This window comes from Alternaria ethzedia (assembly GCF_023757985.1).
Source record: "Alternaria ethzedia strain BMP 0044 chromosome Unknown scaffold_4, whole genome shotgun sequence".
Lineage (NCBI taxonomy): Eukaryota > Fungi > Ascomycota > Dothideomycetes > Pleosporales > Pleosporaceae > Alternaria > Alternaria ethzedia.
Window position 1 is genome coordinate 304,084 of NW_026056197.1, and position 15,694 is coordinate 319,777.

A 15,694-nucleotide genomic window follows, 5' to 3' on the forward strand; every position below is an offset into this window, starting at 1 on the left:
TCTGGGTTATACATACACATATAGTATATGTGGTATTGTTTGTTACTTGCTGATATAGTAGCTGGCGGGTTCAGTACTTCTCTTGAACGGAGAGCGTGCTTGCTAATGAAACACGCCTCGGACGACCTTACTCAACTAGTCTTATGCTGCTGATTGTAGGAATAAATATCATACCATCGCCACAACCTCGTGTCGCCTAATGTATGATGGAGGTATACGCACTGTAACCACTACAGGCCGTGCAATGATGAGCACGCGAGCTCAAACTCCCAACAAACCCATGGAGTAACCATGTGGGCTACAAAGCCGACCAGCCCATAACCTAGACATCCCTGAACGCCTTAAAGATGATTCCTGACCAAACGCCTTCGCTATGCTTGTAAGATGAACAGCCAGATATCACTCTGTTTCCATTTCCACGTCTGCCGAGGGCTCCCTTGTTTCGACGGTGTTTGTAGTTTCGCGGCTCTCTCGTTTCGATTCGGCTGCTTTGGCGGCTCTTTCACGGGTTCTGCGACACCACTCTTCTATCGTTTCGGCGCCTCCTCCTTCGATTTTGATGGTCTTTGGTTCGGCCGGGACTCCCAGAACGGTCCCTTGAAAACGTGATTCGACGCCGGTCTTGCTGTGTTTCTTCATGAGAGCTAGGGCAGTGATTAGCAAGTCTACAGCTGTGTAGAGAAGTATTTCGACATACTATTCAAGTAGTCCTCCATTTCCTCCTGATCAAGCTGCTCTGTCGGGTTCGTCGCAACTGGCTTGTAGATGCCCGCTATGCGCCGAATCTCCTTGTTCTGGTCGCCTTTGACCCATTCAATGAATTCGGTCACGTCTGCCGTGTCCTCGGCGTCGCGGCGGGCTGCCTCGTTCTCGCGGGCGCCCGTCTCCTCGTTGTACTCATCGAGGGGTTTGCGCAGAATCTCCTTCCACAGTTCTTCCCCAGCTGTCATGGTGGGCACGAGAAGGGCGCAGTCCTGCATTGCCATGCGCACATCGCTAATGTCTGGGGTGAGGTCGTTGTGGTTAGAGAACGCATTGTAGGCTGTGCGCTCTGCTAGTAGGGATAGATAGCGTGCCGTGAGGTCGACGATGGTGTCGACGGCCGAGGGTTTGCCGTGCTGGAAGCCCGTGGCGCGTAGAATGTGGAGGACGGCGGGCCGCAGCAGGTTGAGGAAGAGGTCGTTCTGGGACATGCTGGCGATGGCGTGGGCGATGGAAGATGCAGAGGTCCGCTGTGGTGTGGTGCTGTTAGGGCGGGAACAGCAGGCGCATGGTGGGACTGTCCGGCGCAGCGAGTGTAAGGAAAGTGAAGGTACGCGACTGGAAAGCTTTGGCCCTTCACTGCGGTGACCGCCAAGGCCGCCGCCCATGGAATGCCAACGCTTCCGACTCACCTACCCCAGCTTTCTCACAACCGCGCGCCCTCGCAAATGTCGCGCACCCGAGCGCGTAGTTCGAAATATCCGTCTTGAACAACGAAACTCCCCGTACCGCCGCCCAAGATGAAGCTCAAACTCAAGAACCTGAATGCGCCTTCTGGCGATGCGCCGCCCGCCGCACCTCCCCCAGCCGACGCGCCTGCACCCGTTTCCGCGAAGCCAGGAGGCCTCAAGATCAAGTTCAAGCCCTCAGGACCCGCGGCTGGTGAGCCTGCCGATGGCCAGAACGGCGAAGGTGCCAAAGTCAAGCGCAAGTACACCAAGAAGCCTAAACTCGATGAAAGCGGCAACGTTATTCCCCCGGGAAAGCCTGGACCCAAGAAGAGGGCACGCGAAGACGGCGACGATGTCGACTCACCTGCCGCGAAGCGCAAGCCGAAACCCACCGCGAAGAGCCTCGCCATGGCTAACGACAGCGGCGACGACGACGACGATTACGCCGCGGTCCAACAACCTCCGCCCCAGCCTATCAAGTCACACAACCGCACTCAGTCTATCAAGCTCTCCATCAAACCGAAGGGAAGCATGACCTCGGCGAGACCAGCCATCCTAAAGGTCAAAGGCGCTGGAAAGCCACCAGTTAGACCCTATGGTGTCGGATACGACAGCGAGGCAGAAGAGGCGGAACCTGATCCGGCAATCGAGTCTCAGTTTGTGTTGCGTATGAAGCCAGGTCCAGACTGCGATCTACTGCGCAAATCTATCGAAGAGAAGACCATCGGCAAGAGTGTGTCACAGGGAGGGCCCGGCGTACACTTCCGATTCTTTGACCGCGAGGGCCGTCGGGCTATGGTCACTGTACAAGGCCGCCATTACGCTGCAACTATGGTCGATTTACCCGCAGTTATAGAGTCACTGAAGAGTTGGAACAAGAAGGACTGGGTTAAGACCGCAGATGTCTGCCAGATGCTGTTAGTCCTGGATGAAGTTAAGAACGAGGAGGAAGCGAAGAAGTATCCACTTCCATCCTATATCTCCCCAGACACCCACCGGTTTCCTCACGGTCTGACGCCACCTATGAAGTGGGCCCGTAAGCGACGCTTCCGCCCTCGCAAATCCTACATCGACGTTGAACGCGCCGAAACAGCGTTACACAAACTACTGGAAGCTGACGAGCTTGCTGAATCAACCAAATATGAAATGGTAGACAGTGAAGCCGAGAGCTCAGAGGAGTCAAGTTCAGAAGAAGAGGTCGACGACGAGGAGATGGCAGACGCTACCCAAGTGGAAGAAATGGATGCCGACCAACTGGAGCAGATGCTTGCCGAAGGACTCATGGACGACGAGGTCGAGTTCCAGGGCGACAACGACCAACTGAAGGCCTTGCTCGCAAACAACGACAACGTGCAAGTCGAACAAGCCGACACGCCAACCACCGCTCACGACGTCGCCATGCACGCTCTCAGCCAGAACGGAAACGTGGTTGTTGAAACCGAGACGGCAGCCTCTACACCCGCAGCCGCGACATCTGCAGATGACGATGATGACGACGACGACGAAGATTCCGATGAGGACGTCGATGAGGTGGACGAAGCCGCCGCAGCAGAGGAACAGCGTCAAGAGCAGCTTCGGGGCGAAATCGCAGAGTTGGAGAGAGCTATTGTTCAAAGCACAGAAGCCCGCGACAGACACACCAACTTCCTCTTCAAGAAGCGCGCACAAACTCAAATCGACAAGCAGAAGGCGGATCTTGCTATCAAGCGTAAGCAGCTGAACGAGGAGGCTGATGAGTGATCTTGCTTCTCCTAGACTTTGCGCTTTCTATGAAGGGTTGGTCATGAATATTGGGTAGCGGTGTTTATTATATGTAGCATCGCTTTGGCGTTCTCACTGGACACGGAGCATTTACATGGCGTTATCTTTAGGATAGGGTGTGGGATTTATGGCTCCATAGCGGATATTCCCAATTTCAATTATTGCTCATACTAGGACCTGGTCAAAGAATGGGTTGTCTTTAATCGCTTCCATGGGGAATTCTGTACTTTGTCCAATTCTTTCATAACAGCACGCTGTTGTAGGCAAGCAATCTGCTTAGAGTAATTGAACTTATGTCATCGAAGTACGATCCTGAGATTCTCGTGAGAGTTTAGTCACCAGATGCGAACATGCAAACTATCTCGGTCCGCGCAAAGTTTGTTGTCTGGCTCTTGCACTACACATGAACCATCACACGATATCACAAGCAGCAGCAGCAGCAAGTCATCCAATAAACGATTAAAAGAATCGATTTCCCCAACTCTCCAACACGGGTATATACAACGAACCAAGGAAACCGTATGCGACTAGAGTGAGACCGCCATTCATGAGTTCATCCAACGAAAAGAGACCATGCGCCTTTTCCAAACAAATAGAACACCCTGGCCAGGAACGCGACGCTTGAACGCACAAAAAGCGGCGATACCGCGCGAACAGAAGTGGGTAGCAAGAATGCAGTAGCTGATGGCAGCAGGAACAAACAACCCAAGATGGAGATAAGCAAAGGAACCCCAGCGCCAAGTCGTCATGATGATGATGATGGGAAAAGAGACAAAGAAAACAAGGCGTGTATGTACATGCCGATGCCCGCAAACGGAGCACCAAGAATAGACAAGAGTACAACAAAGAGAAGAAAAGACAAAGATTAATCGCTTTCCAGCAACTGTCTAATCTTCTCGTAGAAACTCGCTGGATACTGACGAATCTCATCGTCGGTAGGCGGGCTCTTATTCGGATCTCTAAACCGATCTGCGACCCGTTGGATGATTTGACCGAGCAGTTCCTGTGGTATTCTCAGGTCTTCTCCGCCGTCGGGGTAGAGGAAAGGGTCTCGCTCGTCGAGGAGTTGGGCTACGTTTGGTCGGCGCGAGGCATCGCGTTGCAGGCAGCGGCGAAGCGTAGCTTTGAGGCCGGGAGGGACGCGGACATCGCCGACACCGAGGTCGGGGATTTCGATCTTGTAGTCGCGGTTCACAATGGCGAGGACACGCGCCATTTGGTTGGTGATGTGCGCGAAGGGAGGGCGGCCGTAGACCATTTGGTAGAGGATGCAGCCTAGACTCCAGACGTCGGAGGGTTTGCCGAGCGCCATGTCCTTGGAGCCGTTGCCATTGGAGAGTAGACCTCTGGCGCCTCCGGCTGAGTCTTCCAGCGACTCTGGTGACATGTAGTTTGGGGTACCGATGTGCGAGTCGCGGTGCACGTTTACGGTGTGGTCGACTTCGATGGCGTTTGCGATGCCGAAGTCGATGAGCTTTAAGCGGCCAGAGGTGAGGAGAAAGTTCGCGGGTTTTAGGTCAGAGTGGACAATGTCGTGGTCGTGGACTGCGCCGACGCATTCGAGCATTTCTTTCCAGTAGTAGCGTGTGAAGCTTAGGTCTAGTTTGCCGTCTCCGTCTGCGGGATCGAGCTTCATTCGTATTATGCGGGCGAGGTCAGATTCTCCGAGTTCCATGAGCTGGTGCATGTTAGTATAGAACTTTGCCTTGTTTCAAGATACACGTACCACACTCAGCACTTGACGCTGCTCATCGACCTCCCAATCGTATAGTCGCACAACGCGGTCAACGTTCTTCAGCTTCTGTAGGAGGTCGATCTCGCCCTTGAAGCCCCGTACAGTGGCCTCGTCTGCATCCTCAAGCTTGACTCTCTTCAGCGCCAAAAGCTTGAAATTCTCTGCCATAACGCGGTACACGGCCGAACTGCCTCCTCTTCCTATCCTGTCCATTTGCGAGTAATGCTTTCCGTTGACTGATAGTGTGCTCCTCTTCTTCCTTTCTCTCGTCTTTGTTGTGGCTGCTCCGGCAGCAGTAGTCGCTGTCTCCAACACTGACATCTTCGGTGGTGGCGGAGGTGCTGGTCGTCGTGGAGTGTTCGCACTTAGCGCCTGGAGCGGCATCTGCTTTTCTTGTTGCTGCGAAGATCGTTGTATCGGTGACTGGTGCTCTGGCTGCGGTTGCATATGGCGATCCTCTGCAACCTTCATGACGGAACCGGTGACTTTCAGGACGGAATCGGGGACGTTCTCAGGCTGCGACTTGACCGCGGAGATGGGCATGTTCTCCTGGTCCTGAGATGGATGATGTTCCTCCTCGCTCTGAGGTGTCCTCCGAAACCGTCTCATCGGCGCACCTCGTAGTGGCACTCGCTTGATTCGCAAACTTGGTGCAGGTGTGACGGTATCCTGCACTGGCGTGTTGGAGCCAGAGGCATTGCGCGATATCTTCAGCTTAGGTTTCCTCTTCTCAGGCGAGTCGACGTCACTGCCTTGCGCAAGGAGTGCCGTCGTCAAAGCGCTGAGCTTCATGGGTTGTGGTATCTCGTCATCAGAGCTGTCGCCAATGTTGATGTTCTGCATCATGGGCGCGTCCGCTGAGAAGCCCTGCGACTGCCCCAGTACGGATAGCGGAGAGTCTCTCCTGGGTCGTATTGAGGAATGCGCACGCATGCGCCCATAGGAGGGCGTGGGAGAAAGTGTAGCCATTCGATTGTCGCGTCGAGATTCGGCAAGCGCGTTGCTTTCTATGGGCTCGTCGGGTTACGTGGATAGCGATTGTTAGCTAAGGGTTAGTTGCGCATTCATCCGGAAGGTGGGCGGGCGATTTCGTGGTAAAGATGTGGTGAAGTTGGCGTTCATGGATACTTAGGTAGCGCGCGAATCCTGAGACTCGCGTGGCCGCGTTGCTGAGGTAACTGCGATAAACAAACAGCCGAGGCACCATGCTGCAAAATGCCCCACACGTTTGACGTCAAAGCTGCTTCGCTATGCAAGACTAGGCCTGCCTGTGCATTCTATCTGTCTTGACATGTAGACGTTGCAGCAATCAGTGCTCTGACATATGACCCTACTATCATCAGACGAAGACATGGTAGCTTCAGTACCTAGGTAGTCGATAGATGATCAACATAGCGAGTAGGAGTATACCATAGATGTCATAGCCCAGCTCGTGTACAGTGCATGCATGCATCATGTGAAAATTGGGCAGACTGCCTCAACTTGAGGGCCATGTCGCACGAAATTTACAAACTTGAGGTTTACTTTGACACAGAACAACAACAAATGTATACCGTGATCTAGACACACCCACCTTCAGATCCACTCTCTGCATCTACACAAGAGATGGATCGCAAGGGCTTAATGTAATGAACGATCTTTTGATGTCGCTATCTAGTCTTCAAACATTCGTAACCACCACTGAACTTCATAAGCTAAGACGATTACCAACCCATAGTGGCATGCGCAGATACGCCTCCGATTCCGCGCCTGAGTCCTCTCCAAAACGCCATCGCCTACCCATGCAGCCAAACAACAGAGATCTAATGCATATAATCATAGCTTTGCGCGCTGCGGTGCATCCTCAAGCACGACAGCTACCACGGCAGCAATGTCGTCCGGTTTGCCACCGTGCCAATTCTCCCCAGGGTAGTATCGCTGTACTTCTTTGGCGAAGGGGCCATCCCGACGAGTGTTAAGCCCCGTCACCTTTGCCTCCTTCGCGACCGCAACAGCCACCTTGGCTTGGAGGGAGGAGCTGTCAGCTTTACGAGCTGAGTCGGCCTGTACCAGCTTTGCTAGATCCTGTCCAACCTCAATGGTGCCATCTTTCTCGACCCAAGCACCCAGGTCGACCATGTGACGACTGACAATACCGAGCGCATCCTGTGGGCTCAGGTTGTCCCACACACCATCGGTTGCAAAGAGGAGAACATCGCCATGGCGTACTTTGTGGTGCGTTATACTCGACTCCTTTGGCATATCCGAGAGTGTGGATGGGCCTCCAAATACGGCCATTTGCACGAGCATGCGCTGGGGAGTTTTGGAAAGCTGATACGGGGTATTGAAGGCGTGCGTCTGAGGCTGCGTGAAATGTCGTACGGCATTGAGGCCGAGATGCATGAATCCTGAATCTCCCAGGTTGGCTACCTCGACGTTGCCATCCGGTTCGGCAACAGCCAGGCATGCGGTGCTACCACCACCCTCAATGGTGTCATCATCCGTGACCTCGTCGTACGCGACCTGGAGCAGGTCTTTCGGGTGTAATGCTGTCGTGTTGAATCCGTGCGGCCATGAGCGCGCGGCGCAAGCCATGTACTCGCACAATCCATGAGAGAAGTCGGCGGGGTCCAATCCAGACTCGACCCATCCTCCTACTCCATCTGCAACACCAAATGTTGTGGTGTTTGTGTTTCCCACCTGGCTGAAAAAGAAAGCATCCTGGCCACTTTTCGCTCGTTTCCGCTTGTCTATGGCCTCCTTGCATTCGCGCAGGTCCTCAACCTTGCTACTACTGGGGTCATGCAGCGGTCGTGTAAACAGATTCTGCTCCGCGTTGAAGCGATCCTGCTTGGCTGAGTAGGATGCCGCAACATGGTATGTATATTGCGGCGTACTCCGCCAGTTGTGTGAAGTCGAATGAAAGGAGCGTAAGCCGACAGTGGCCGGAGAGGTATCTCTGTTCAGCGGGCAGGTTGGTTGTGCGAAATTGGAAGGCATGCGCTGCGAATGAAGGCCGCTTGTTCGACTGGACGAGGCAGGCGCTGCCAATGGAGATGCGGCGAGAGCAAACAGGAAGAGGCCACTAGATGAGGCGCGTCGCGACACAGGTGGAAGTCGCGCAAGGCCCGCAGCGCTGGTAATCGCAAATGACATGGCCACAGCCAGAGCCTGGAGACGGGAGTCAGTACGTGGGAATTGGCAGCAGAATCAGCGCCTGTTGGCGGTGCCGTACCTCTGCGACAAATTATGTTGAAGGAAAAGGGACTTCTGGGCTAAGAAATCACATTGGCCGTCGTCATTGCCGATCGGCTAGTTCGTGGAGTACTTACAATTATCTGGAGCATGCTTGTTGGGTAGATATAGCAAGAAATACCCCAATAGCAAACTAGGAACAACAGAAAGGCATTGTTTTACTGAGATCTGGTCTCTACCTGCAGAGCATATTCGTCTAGACCAAACACTGCAGGTGCTTCAAGCTTCGTCTCAAACGCGGAGTATGACATAACCGGCGCTAGCTCAGCCCTATCGCCTAAACCCGTGGTCTGGCTCGGAACTTCTTTTCGAGATACTCCCCCCGAGCACCAACATCCTTCCCCGCCGCGGGATCCGTAGTCACCATGAGCATGCACCCGGCGCGACAAGCCTATGTTGAGGAGGAGAATGGCGCGGTACGTACCCCGAGTTGCAGCGACAGACTGGCGCAGAAGCATCGCGGGCTTCGTAGCTCAGTCGCAACTTCTGACCGCATAAAAGCTGACTATAGCCTCCAGGCTGATGCGATGGAGGGCATCGACCTTTCCAGTGTCCCGCTCGACCGTAACCATGCCATGCCCGGTGGGGGAAACGCGTCGGCCCATTCTCTCATGGAGGACTTCGACCGCAAACGACGAGCAGCGCAGTTAATCGTACCGACCGCCGACCGCGATGTCAAAGCAAAGCTGCGATCGCGAGGTGAGCCCATCACCCTATTCGGCGAGGGGCCCTCTGAGCGACGCGACCGACTCCGAGCTTTACTTGCAGAGGCAGCAGAAGCACTAGGCGAGGATGCGGCAGACGTGGACATGCAAGATGTGGAGGAAGCCCCAGGTGATGAGCAGGAAGAGTTCTATACCCAAGGCACGCAGTCGCTACTGGACGCGCGACGGAACATGGCCAAATACTCTTTACCCCGCGCAAAGGAGCGCGTCGCGTTCCAGCGTCGCGAAGCTACCATTCCCCTCAAAACCCACGTCGAGTTCCGGAACAAGATCAAGGAGCGTCTCAAGGGGTTCGAGCTGTACGGGTCGCAAACCGCAGATCGTCCAGTGAGCATTGTGCGCGTCTCGCCCAACGGCAAGTATGTCGCATATGGTACCTGGGGTGGAAAGGTTGCGTTGTTGGAAATTCCCAGCTTGGAGCAGAAGAAGGCGTATCGTGGTGGACACACGGAGCGTGCTACTGGTATAGACTGGATGCCAGGCGCGACATTACAAGGTAGTAACGTCTCAACCTCTAGCGTAAACTTCGCATCTGGCGGAGCAGGGGGCAAGATTCAGCTTTGGTCGCTAGATGACGACAAGCCCCTGCGCACCCTCGAAGGCCATACCGACCGCGTCTGCAGAGTAGCATTCCATCCGTCGGGACAATACCTGGCTTCCGCTTCGGACGACACGACATGGCGACTCTGGGACGTCAACACCGGTCAAGAACTTCTCATGCAGGAGGGTCATTCAAAAGAAGTCTATACCGTGAGCTTCAGCGGTGATGGGTCATTGGTTGCAAGTGCTGGACTTGACAGTATCGGCCGCGTGTGGGATGTGCGTACAGGTCGTGTCATCTACATGTTGGAGAGCCACATCAAGCCGATATACGGTCTCGACTGGTCAACGGACGGCCATCGCCTTCTATCCGGTTCAGGTGACGGTTTCATGAAGTGCTGGGACGTTCGAGCGATGAGAGAAACAAACTCAATTGCAGCCAACACAGGAGGTGTCACAGACCTCCGATGGTTTAAGGGTACAGATGGACCAGCCAGCGGCGTATCGTTACAGGAGAACAGCGAAGGAGAAGTCATACCAAAGAAAGCCTCTACGTTTGTCATCTCGTCAGGCTTTGACAAAAACGTTCAGATCTTCTCCGCGGATGACTGGGCACACTGCAAGACACTCCAAGGTCACTCAGGTCCTGTTTTCAGTACTGACGTGACGAGTGACGCGTCTTGGATCGTCAGTGGAGGCAAAGATCGCACTGTCAAGTTGTGGGCCAGGGATGACAACGGCGGAATATGAGAACAGAGCTGCTACACAACGCTATGGCTCATCACGTCAGACGGCAACAGCCACGAACACGCGACAAAAGCAAGGGGAGCGGAGGCCATGCGTTTGAAAGGAGACACAAAGGTTAGTGCTTTCCCTCTCTACACTGAAACGGGGATGTTGAACACAGAATGTCCATAGCTTTGAACCGAGATACCCAGTACTCCCGAGCGCGTGGAGTTACGAATTCACAGTACGTTGCGCAACTACGAGTGTGCAACGTCATTCTTCAACCCAGCCTCCTTCACATGTTTGCTCGCTGCTTTTCTTCGATTCCGAAACTCACCGCTGCTTGCCCGTTTCCGCGCCCCATTGGATCAACATGCCAACCTCACAATCCGGCTCGCGCGGTCGTGATGTGCTCATCATCGCGAGATAACGGAAGACCGCTCGGCATCAATCGCACAGGAAGAGGCATGTGGTTATGCTTCCGCCTGTAGCATCGCGTCACCTTCTCTATGGAAGACTCTACCCATATTTCCAAAACACACCACGTCCGTTTCAGCAAGCAAATCTGTCTCTTCACCGCAATGATCAGAACATTCAAGAATCCTTCTTCTTCACCGCAAATTGATCGACATCGGAACAAGACATGCGATAGACTGTTCTTGGATATCGGCCGGCAGTCTAGCTTGATAATGGACGACCGACGGGAAGCGTAACCGGGCCCGCGAAGTGTTTCAGGTCCACTACGATGGAGTAAAGGCACAATGGCCTCGACTTCTAGCTTTTCCACCGTCTTCCACGCCCTTGCCGTCATCGGCCGGTACTCTAAGCTTTTGGTGATATGCAGGCCCCTCGCCAAAGCCGGGTGCGGAGAAAGAAGACGAGTGACTCATTGTTTCAGATCAAAACTCGGTGCATGGTGCCAAGATGTCAACGATCGTGGACATTCCCTACGACAGGAATAACTATGACGGCGAGGTTCTAGTGATGATGGCCCATGCGCGGATGCGGAGAGTGGGTCTTTCACCGCTACAGCCTCACCTTTTTGACAGACACGATTAGTCGACGTGAATTGGGGCCATTTCTGTTATGCGCCCCAGAGATTGGGCTTCAACGTGTTTCTGATGCTGTCTGTTTGATCCTCTTGCATCAGCGTCTGTAGCGGGTTCCGGTCAACTGGAAGCCCTCGTCTCAGGGTAGACAGGTCGGAAGCATCCGAATACAATAAGTGGAGCATTACATTCGGTTTAGTATGCAGTCCCTGGCCCCGAGTAACGCGAGCCACAGTACGCGCCATGATAGAGAGGATCAACAGCCACGGCCGATCCAGATGCAGCGCGAGCAGCGTTTACGCGTCGGCGAGTTGACCTAGCTTGTCAACAAGAAGAATGACGCGTTGCCATTTCCGACAGACGGCGCGTTGATTTGGTGTAACGCGATCTGGAGAGTTTGGCTTGGGGATGGATGTCTTAGTAGCCGCAGTACGCGTTGCACGGCACGGGCAGGGCGCACAAACCGCCATAGCAAGGCTCTATTACGGCGTGCAGATTGTAATTGGGGTGGAGATGAAGATTTCGCAGCGTCCTACTTTTCCTACTACGGGCATCATGCGAGACTTGAGACAAACCGTCCGATGATGCTCGGCGGAAGAATAACAAGCGGTAACAAGCAAGCATGATAAGGATTTGCGAAAAGTGACCAATGATCGGCGGGGAAAATCTGGAGAGTTTCCAGACCCTCGGTAAAAGAGACAGTCGGATCTCGAGGGTGGCACAGGACGGCAGGCTGTGGCTGCGGTGTTTGCCTCTCGATGGGCACGCAGAAGAGTCCAGCCAGACGGAGCGGCGGCCGCTTGGTACCTTGCACGAAGCAACTGCCCACGATAATAACAAGAGCGGACACGGAAGTACAGGAACGGTAGTCGAAAAGCCAAAATAGACAGGGAAGGGTGGTGCGGGCAGGGAGCGGTGAGATGACTCGCGGACGCCAGAGGGCGCCGGAACTTGGACAGATGACACCATGATGAAGAGCACCGAGGCGGCCAAGAGGGCTCACCCTGCGCAGGAAGGGAAATGAGATCAGAGTCGGCTGACGGCCAACTGCCGTCTGCGAGTGGCTGTGGGCAGTGTGGTGAGGGACGGGGTGTCGTTGCGTGAGGGCGGCCGGGGCTTAGGCGGGCCGCGTCGTGCTCAGCAGACAGTAGTCATGATGGCGATTACGCTGTAAGCCCGCGATGCGCCGCTACCAGGACGAAACAGCAATTCCCATAGTTGCGGGAGGGTATTTTTTCGACAAGCGCGCATCGCATCTTGACTCTTTCGAGCAGAGTTTTCACGGCGGGCGGCCGAGGAGGGTATAGGCGAATCGCGATGGGGTTGTCCGGTGGAATATGGCAGTACATGGGCCGGCCCGCGCAGGCTAGCCAGTCATGCTGCGTATCGATACAGGCAGAGCAGCGGTGCAGCAGCGCAGAGCACAGGCAGGGCGGCACGGGAGCTGAGCCGAAGCTGTGGCAGCTGTCGTACCAAGCGCCATGTCTGGTAGACGGCGGCAGTGACAGAAGGCCCTGTCCCCGTGAAGCCAAAGCCAGAGGCAGATGCGTGACAGCGGGCGCGCGACAAACGGCAAAGCATCACTTACGCAGACGGCTCGTCCAGCGACGTGCAGCGCCGGCCCCAGGGCAAACACTGGGTAATCGGTGCGGAGGGTGAATGGGCCCATGGCGGGCGTGACAGGACAACCCCAGCCAGTCGCTGCTGGGAAGAGTGCTGGAATGATGCATCAATACCCGACGCTATTGGGGCGTCCTATCGCAGGGCCTTGCTCGGTTTCGTGCCCAGATGCATCCCACGGAAGCGTGACCCCGGTCGTCGCGCTCAAGCAGGCTTGCGCTTCCTGCACACCCCGCCCGAAGCCTACCACCATGCTTTAAGCCCCCTCTCCCACCTTCACCTGCCACCACCCAGACCCTCACTGAGCCGCTACCTGCCCATCGCTCGCTATCAGACGCGCATCGCCTCTGCTGCCCGTCTTCCTGCCCCAATACCCGCAACCGTTGAAGTTGAGTACAATCGCTGGGGACATCCTGCGATCACCTTTACCGAAAAGAGCAATCCACACCGCCAGTCCTAGCCCACACCGGTACTTTGATACATAGGCCCGCCATGGAGCACCAATACTCCAACAACGCACACCACATGGATTTTCACAGGCCGAATTCCACACTGAACAACCTCGACAGGAAACCTTCCGCCTTTTCCTTTGACGACAACGCCACCCTCGACTCTACCATCCTGGACACGCCCGTGCTCATGTCGCCCACCACCAGTACCCAGGGCATCTTCTCGCCCGACACCTCCATCTGGGAGGACTTCTCCGCCGGCCAGTTTGTCGACCGCACCGCCACCAGCTCCGTCGTCAACACCAACGGCAACAACCCCTTCTTCACCGAGCAAAGTAACAACCCCTTCGCCCGGTTACCACCCAACCAAGCTGCTACCTACGGCCAGCAGTCATGGCCTGTGACCGACAACTCTGGTTCCAGGACGCCCACAGCCCCCAAGCCGCTGAACCCCTTCGGCCCTGGTGACTTTGGAGCGGCACCCTTCGTCGAGCAGCAGCAGATGCCCTTCCACGGACTCCCCGTGCACCAAAATGTCCGACCTAGTGCCGTCTTCCCCTCAGCCCCAGAGCAGCCCATGTCGCCCCACACCCACTCCGACTGGATGGCCTTCAACCAGCAGGAGATGGACGCACGGCCCGGACCCAAGCGCATGAGACCCAACACCCCTCCCCGCTCCTTCTCCCCTCGTCGTGACGGCGGCATCCGCAAGAAGAACGCCCGCTTCGACATCCCGGCCGAGCGCACCCTCGTCAACATCGACAACCTCATCCAGAGCTGCACCAACGAAGAGGACCTCAAGGAGCTGAAACAGCAAAAACGACTCCTCCGCAACCGCCAGGCCGCGTACGTACTCCCATTTGGTTCTTGGTTCCACGCTCCACGTTTGGTCCAATCTACCTCTTGGTCTATCCTCTCCCTATTCATCAGCTAACATCATCATAGACTTGACTCCCGGCAACGAAAGAAGAAGCACACCGAGGAGCTCGAAGAGGAGAAGAAGCAGTGGATGGAGAAGATCTGCCAGATGCAAGATGACTTCGCCTCCATGCGCATCGAGTACGACTCCCTTGTCGCTGAGAAGGAGAAGTGGCACCATGAGTCCATGGAGATGCACCACATGATCAACCAGCTGCAGTTCGACAAGGAGGAGCTTGTGCGCAACCACACCCTCGAGACCGGCGAGCTTCGCAAGAAGGTCTCGGTCCTCACCGAGCGCCTTGAGGCTGCCAGCAGCACCGGCATGGCTGCCGCACCCAGCAGCACCTTCACTGACTTCGCCTCTGAGATGGACAACCTCAACATGGGCAACAGCGACTGGGACAACTACATCTTCGTCAACGACTTCGCTTCCGAGGACCAGCCCACCCCTCAGCAGAACCAAGAGCTCTCTCTTGTGTCCCGCAAGGACGAGGACAAGCCCGTCGCTTCTGGCCTCCTGCTCATGCTCCTGCTGTGCGGTGCCTTTGTCGCAAGCAAGTCCGGTGGTGCCGCTCCTCCTATTCCTCGCATGCCCGACGAGGTCCGCGCCGCTTCCGCTACCGTTCTCGACAGCATCTTCAAGGATGCTGGTGTGTCGACCGCTATGAGCGAGCAAGGTCTCATTGCCAGCCACGTCACCGGTCTCGAGCCTACGCCTTCCGGCATGGCCTGGCCCAAGACTACCATGTCTGGCTCTGAGCTTGCTGGTATCTCTGGTTCGCACCTCGACCAACTGCACTCTCATCTCACTGGGCCGACCAAGGAGCAAGAGCACGAGCAGCTGTTCTCCATCACTCCCGACCAGTACAACAGCATGACGTCTCTCGACTTCACTCGCTCGCGTTACAGCATGACCAGCGACGACCTCAGCGACCCTCTGTCGCCTGGCTCTCAGCCATCGCACCGTCGCAACCTTGCCGAGACCCTCGCCGCCATGCGTGAGCAAAGCAAGGGCGACTCTGCTGCTGAGATCTACACTCGCAGTCTCCTCTGGGACAAAATCGCCCCCGAGGTTGTCCACGAGTTCAAGCGCATCGTTGAGGAGTCTGCTGCCATGTCTCGACCCAGCACATCCGACGGCACCAAAGTCGAAAACATGGGCTAAATAGCCCCACCACGATCACTACCAACAAACCACCTCTCCTTTGTACTCCCCTAAGTTGCATTTGTCGTTTATCAGCATAGCGCTTCACTTCTTAGCACCCCTTCTATAGGGGTGCCTATAGGGTCACAAGTTGCATCATGGTCCGGCTGGAACCTCGTTCTTCTGCGCGTTTCTCCTTTGAGCGCCTACGATGGGCATCGCCATTTTCCTTTCTCCCACAGCTCTGGCGCTTGCCAGTCTTCTACAATATGGGACGGCAACGTCGAATTTTGGGTCCACCTCATCAGGTACCCTTCTTCGCTTGAGCATAACATGGCGGTTGTTTTCCTTCCACGT

At 55.4% G+C, this 15,694-nt stretch overlaps 6 protein-coding genes across 6 annotated transcripts; 3 read left to right on the plus strand and 3 right to left on the minus strand.

Moving 5' to 3' along the window:
- Positions 1-399: 399 nt before the first annotated feature.
- Positions 400-1,193, minus strand: J4E87_002228 (uncharacterized protein; the record flags this gene model as incomplete). The annotated part of the gene is made up of 2 exons (XM_049373866.1): positions 400-644; positions 698-1,193. 2 exons carry the CDS (start codon positions 1,191-1,193, stop codon positions 400-402), a joined length of 741 nt encoding a protein of 246 aa, XP_049236006.1.
- Positions 1,194-1,502: 309 nt separating this feature from the next.
- Positions 1,503-3,173, plus strand: J4E87_002229 (uncharacterized protein; the record flags this gene model as incomplete). The annotated part of the gene is made up of 1 exon (XM_049373867.1): positions 1,503-3,173. The coding sequence occupies one exon, from the start codon at positions 1,503-1,505 to the stop codon at positions 3,171-3,173; it is 1,671 nt and encodes a 556-aa protein (XP_049236007.1).
- An 886-nt stretch (positions 3,174-4,059) lies between these two features.
- On the minus strand, positions 4,060-5,898 carry J4E87_002230 (uncharacterized protein; the record flags this gene model as incomplete). The annotated part of the gene is made up of 2 exons (XM_049373868.1): positions 4,060-4,872; positions 4,921-5,898. 2 exons carry the CDS (start codon positions 5,896-5,898, stop codon positions 4,060-4,062), a joined length of 1,791 nt encoding a protein of 596 aa, XP_049236008.1.
- Positions 5,899-6,744: 846 nt separating this feature from the next.
- J4E87_002231 (uncharacterized protein) lies at positions 6,745-8,255 on the minus strand (the record flags this gene model as incomplete). Its single annotated transcript, XM_049373869.1, has 2 exons — positions 6,745-8,079; positions 8,241-8,255. The coding sequence occupies 2 exons, from the start codon at positions 8,253-8,255 to the stop codon at positions 6,745-6,747; spliced, it is 1,350 nt and encodes a 449-aa protein (XP_049236009.1).
- A 273-nt stretch (positions 8,256-8,528) lies between these two features.
- Positions 8,529-10,178, plus strand: J4E87_002232 (uncharacterized protein; the record flags this gene model as incomplete). Its single annotated transcript, XM_049373870.1, has 2 exons — positions 8,529-8,579; positions 8,682-10,178. The coding sequence occupies 2 exons, from the start codon at positions 8,529-8,531 to the stop codon at positions 10,176-10,178; spliced, it is 1,548 nt and encodes a 515-aa protein (XP_049236010.1).
- A 3,137-nt stretch (positions 10,179-13,315) lies between these two features.
- Positions 13,316-15,358, plus strand: J4E87_002233 (uncharacterized protein; the record flags this gene model as incomplete). Its single annotated transcript, XM_049373871.1, has 2 exons — positions 13,316-14,118; positions 14,218-15,358. The coding sequence occupies 2 exons, from the start codon at positions 13,316-13,318 to the stop codon at positions 15,356-15,358; spliced, it is 1,944 nt and encodes a 647-aa protein (XP_049236011.1).
- Between the last annotated feature and the right edge of the window lie 336 nt (positions 15,359-15,694).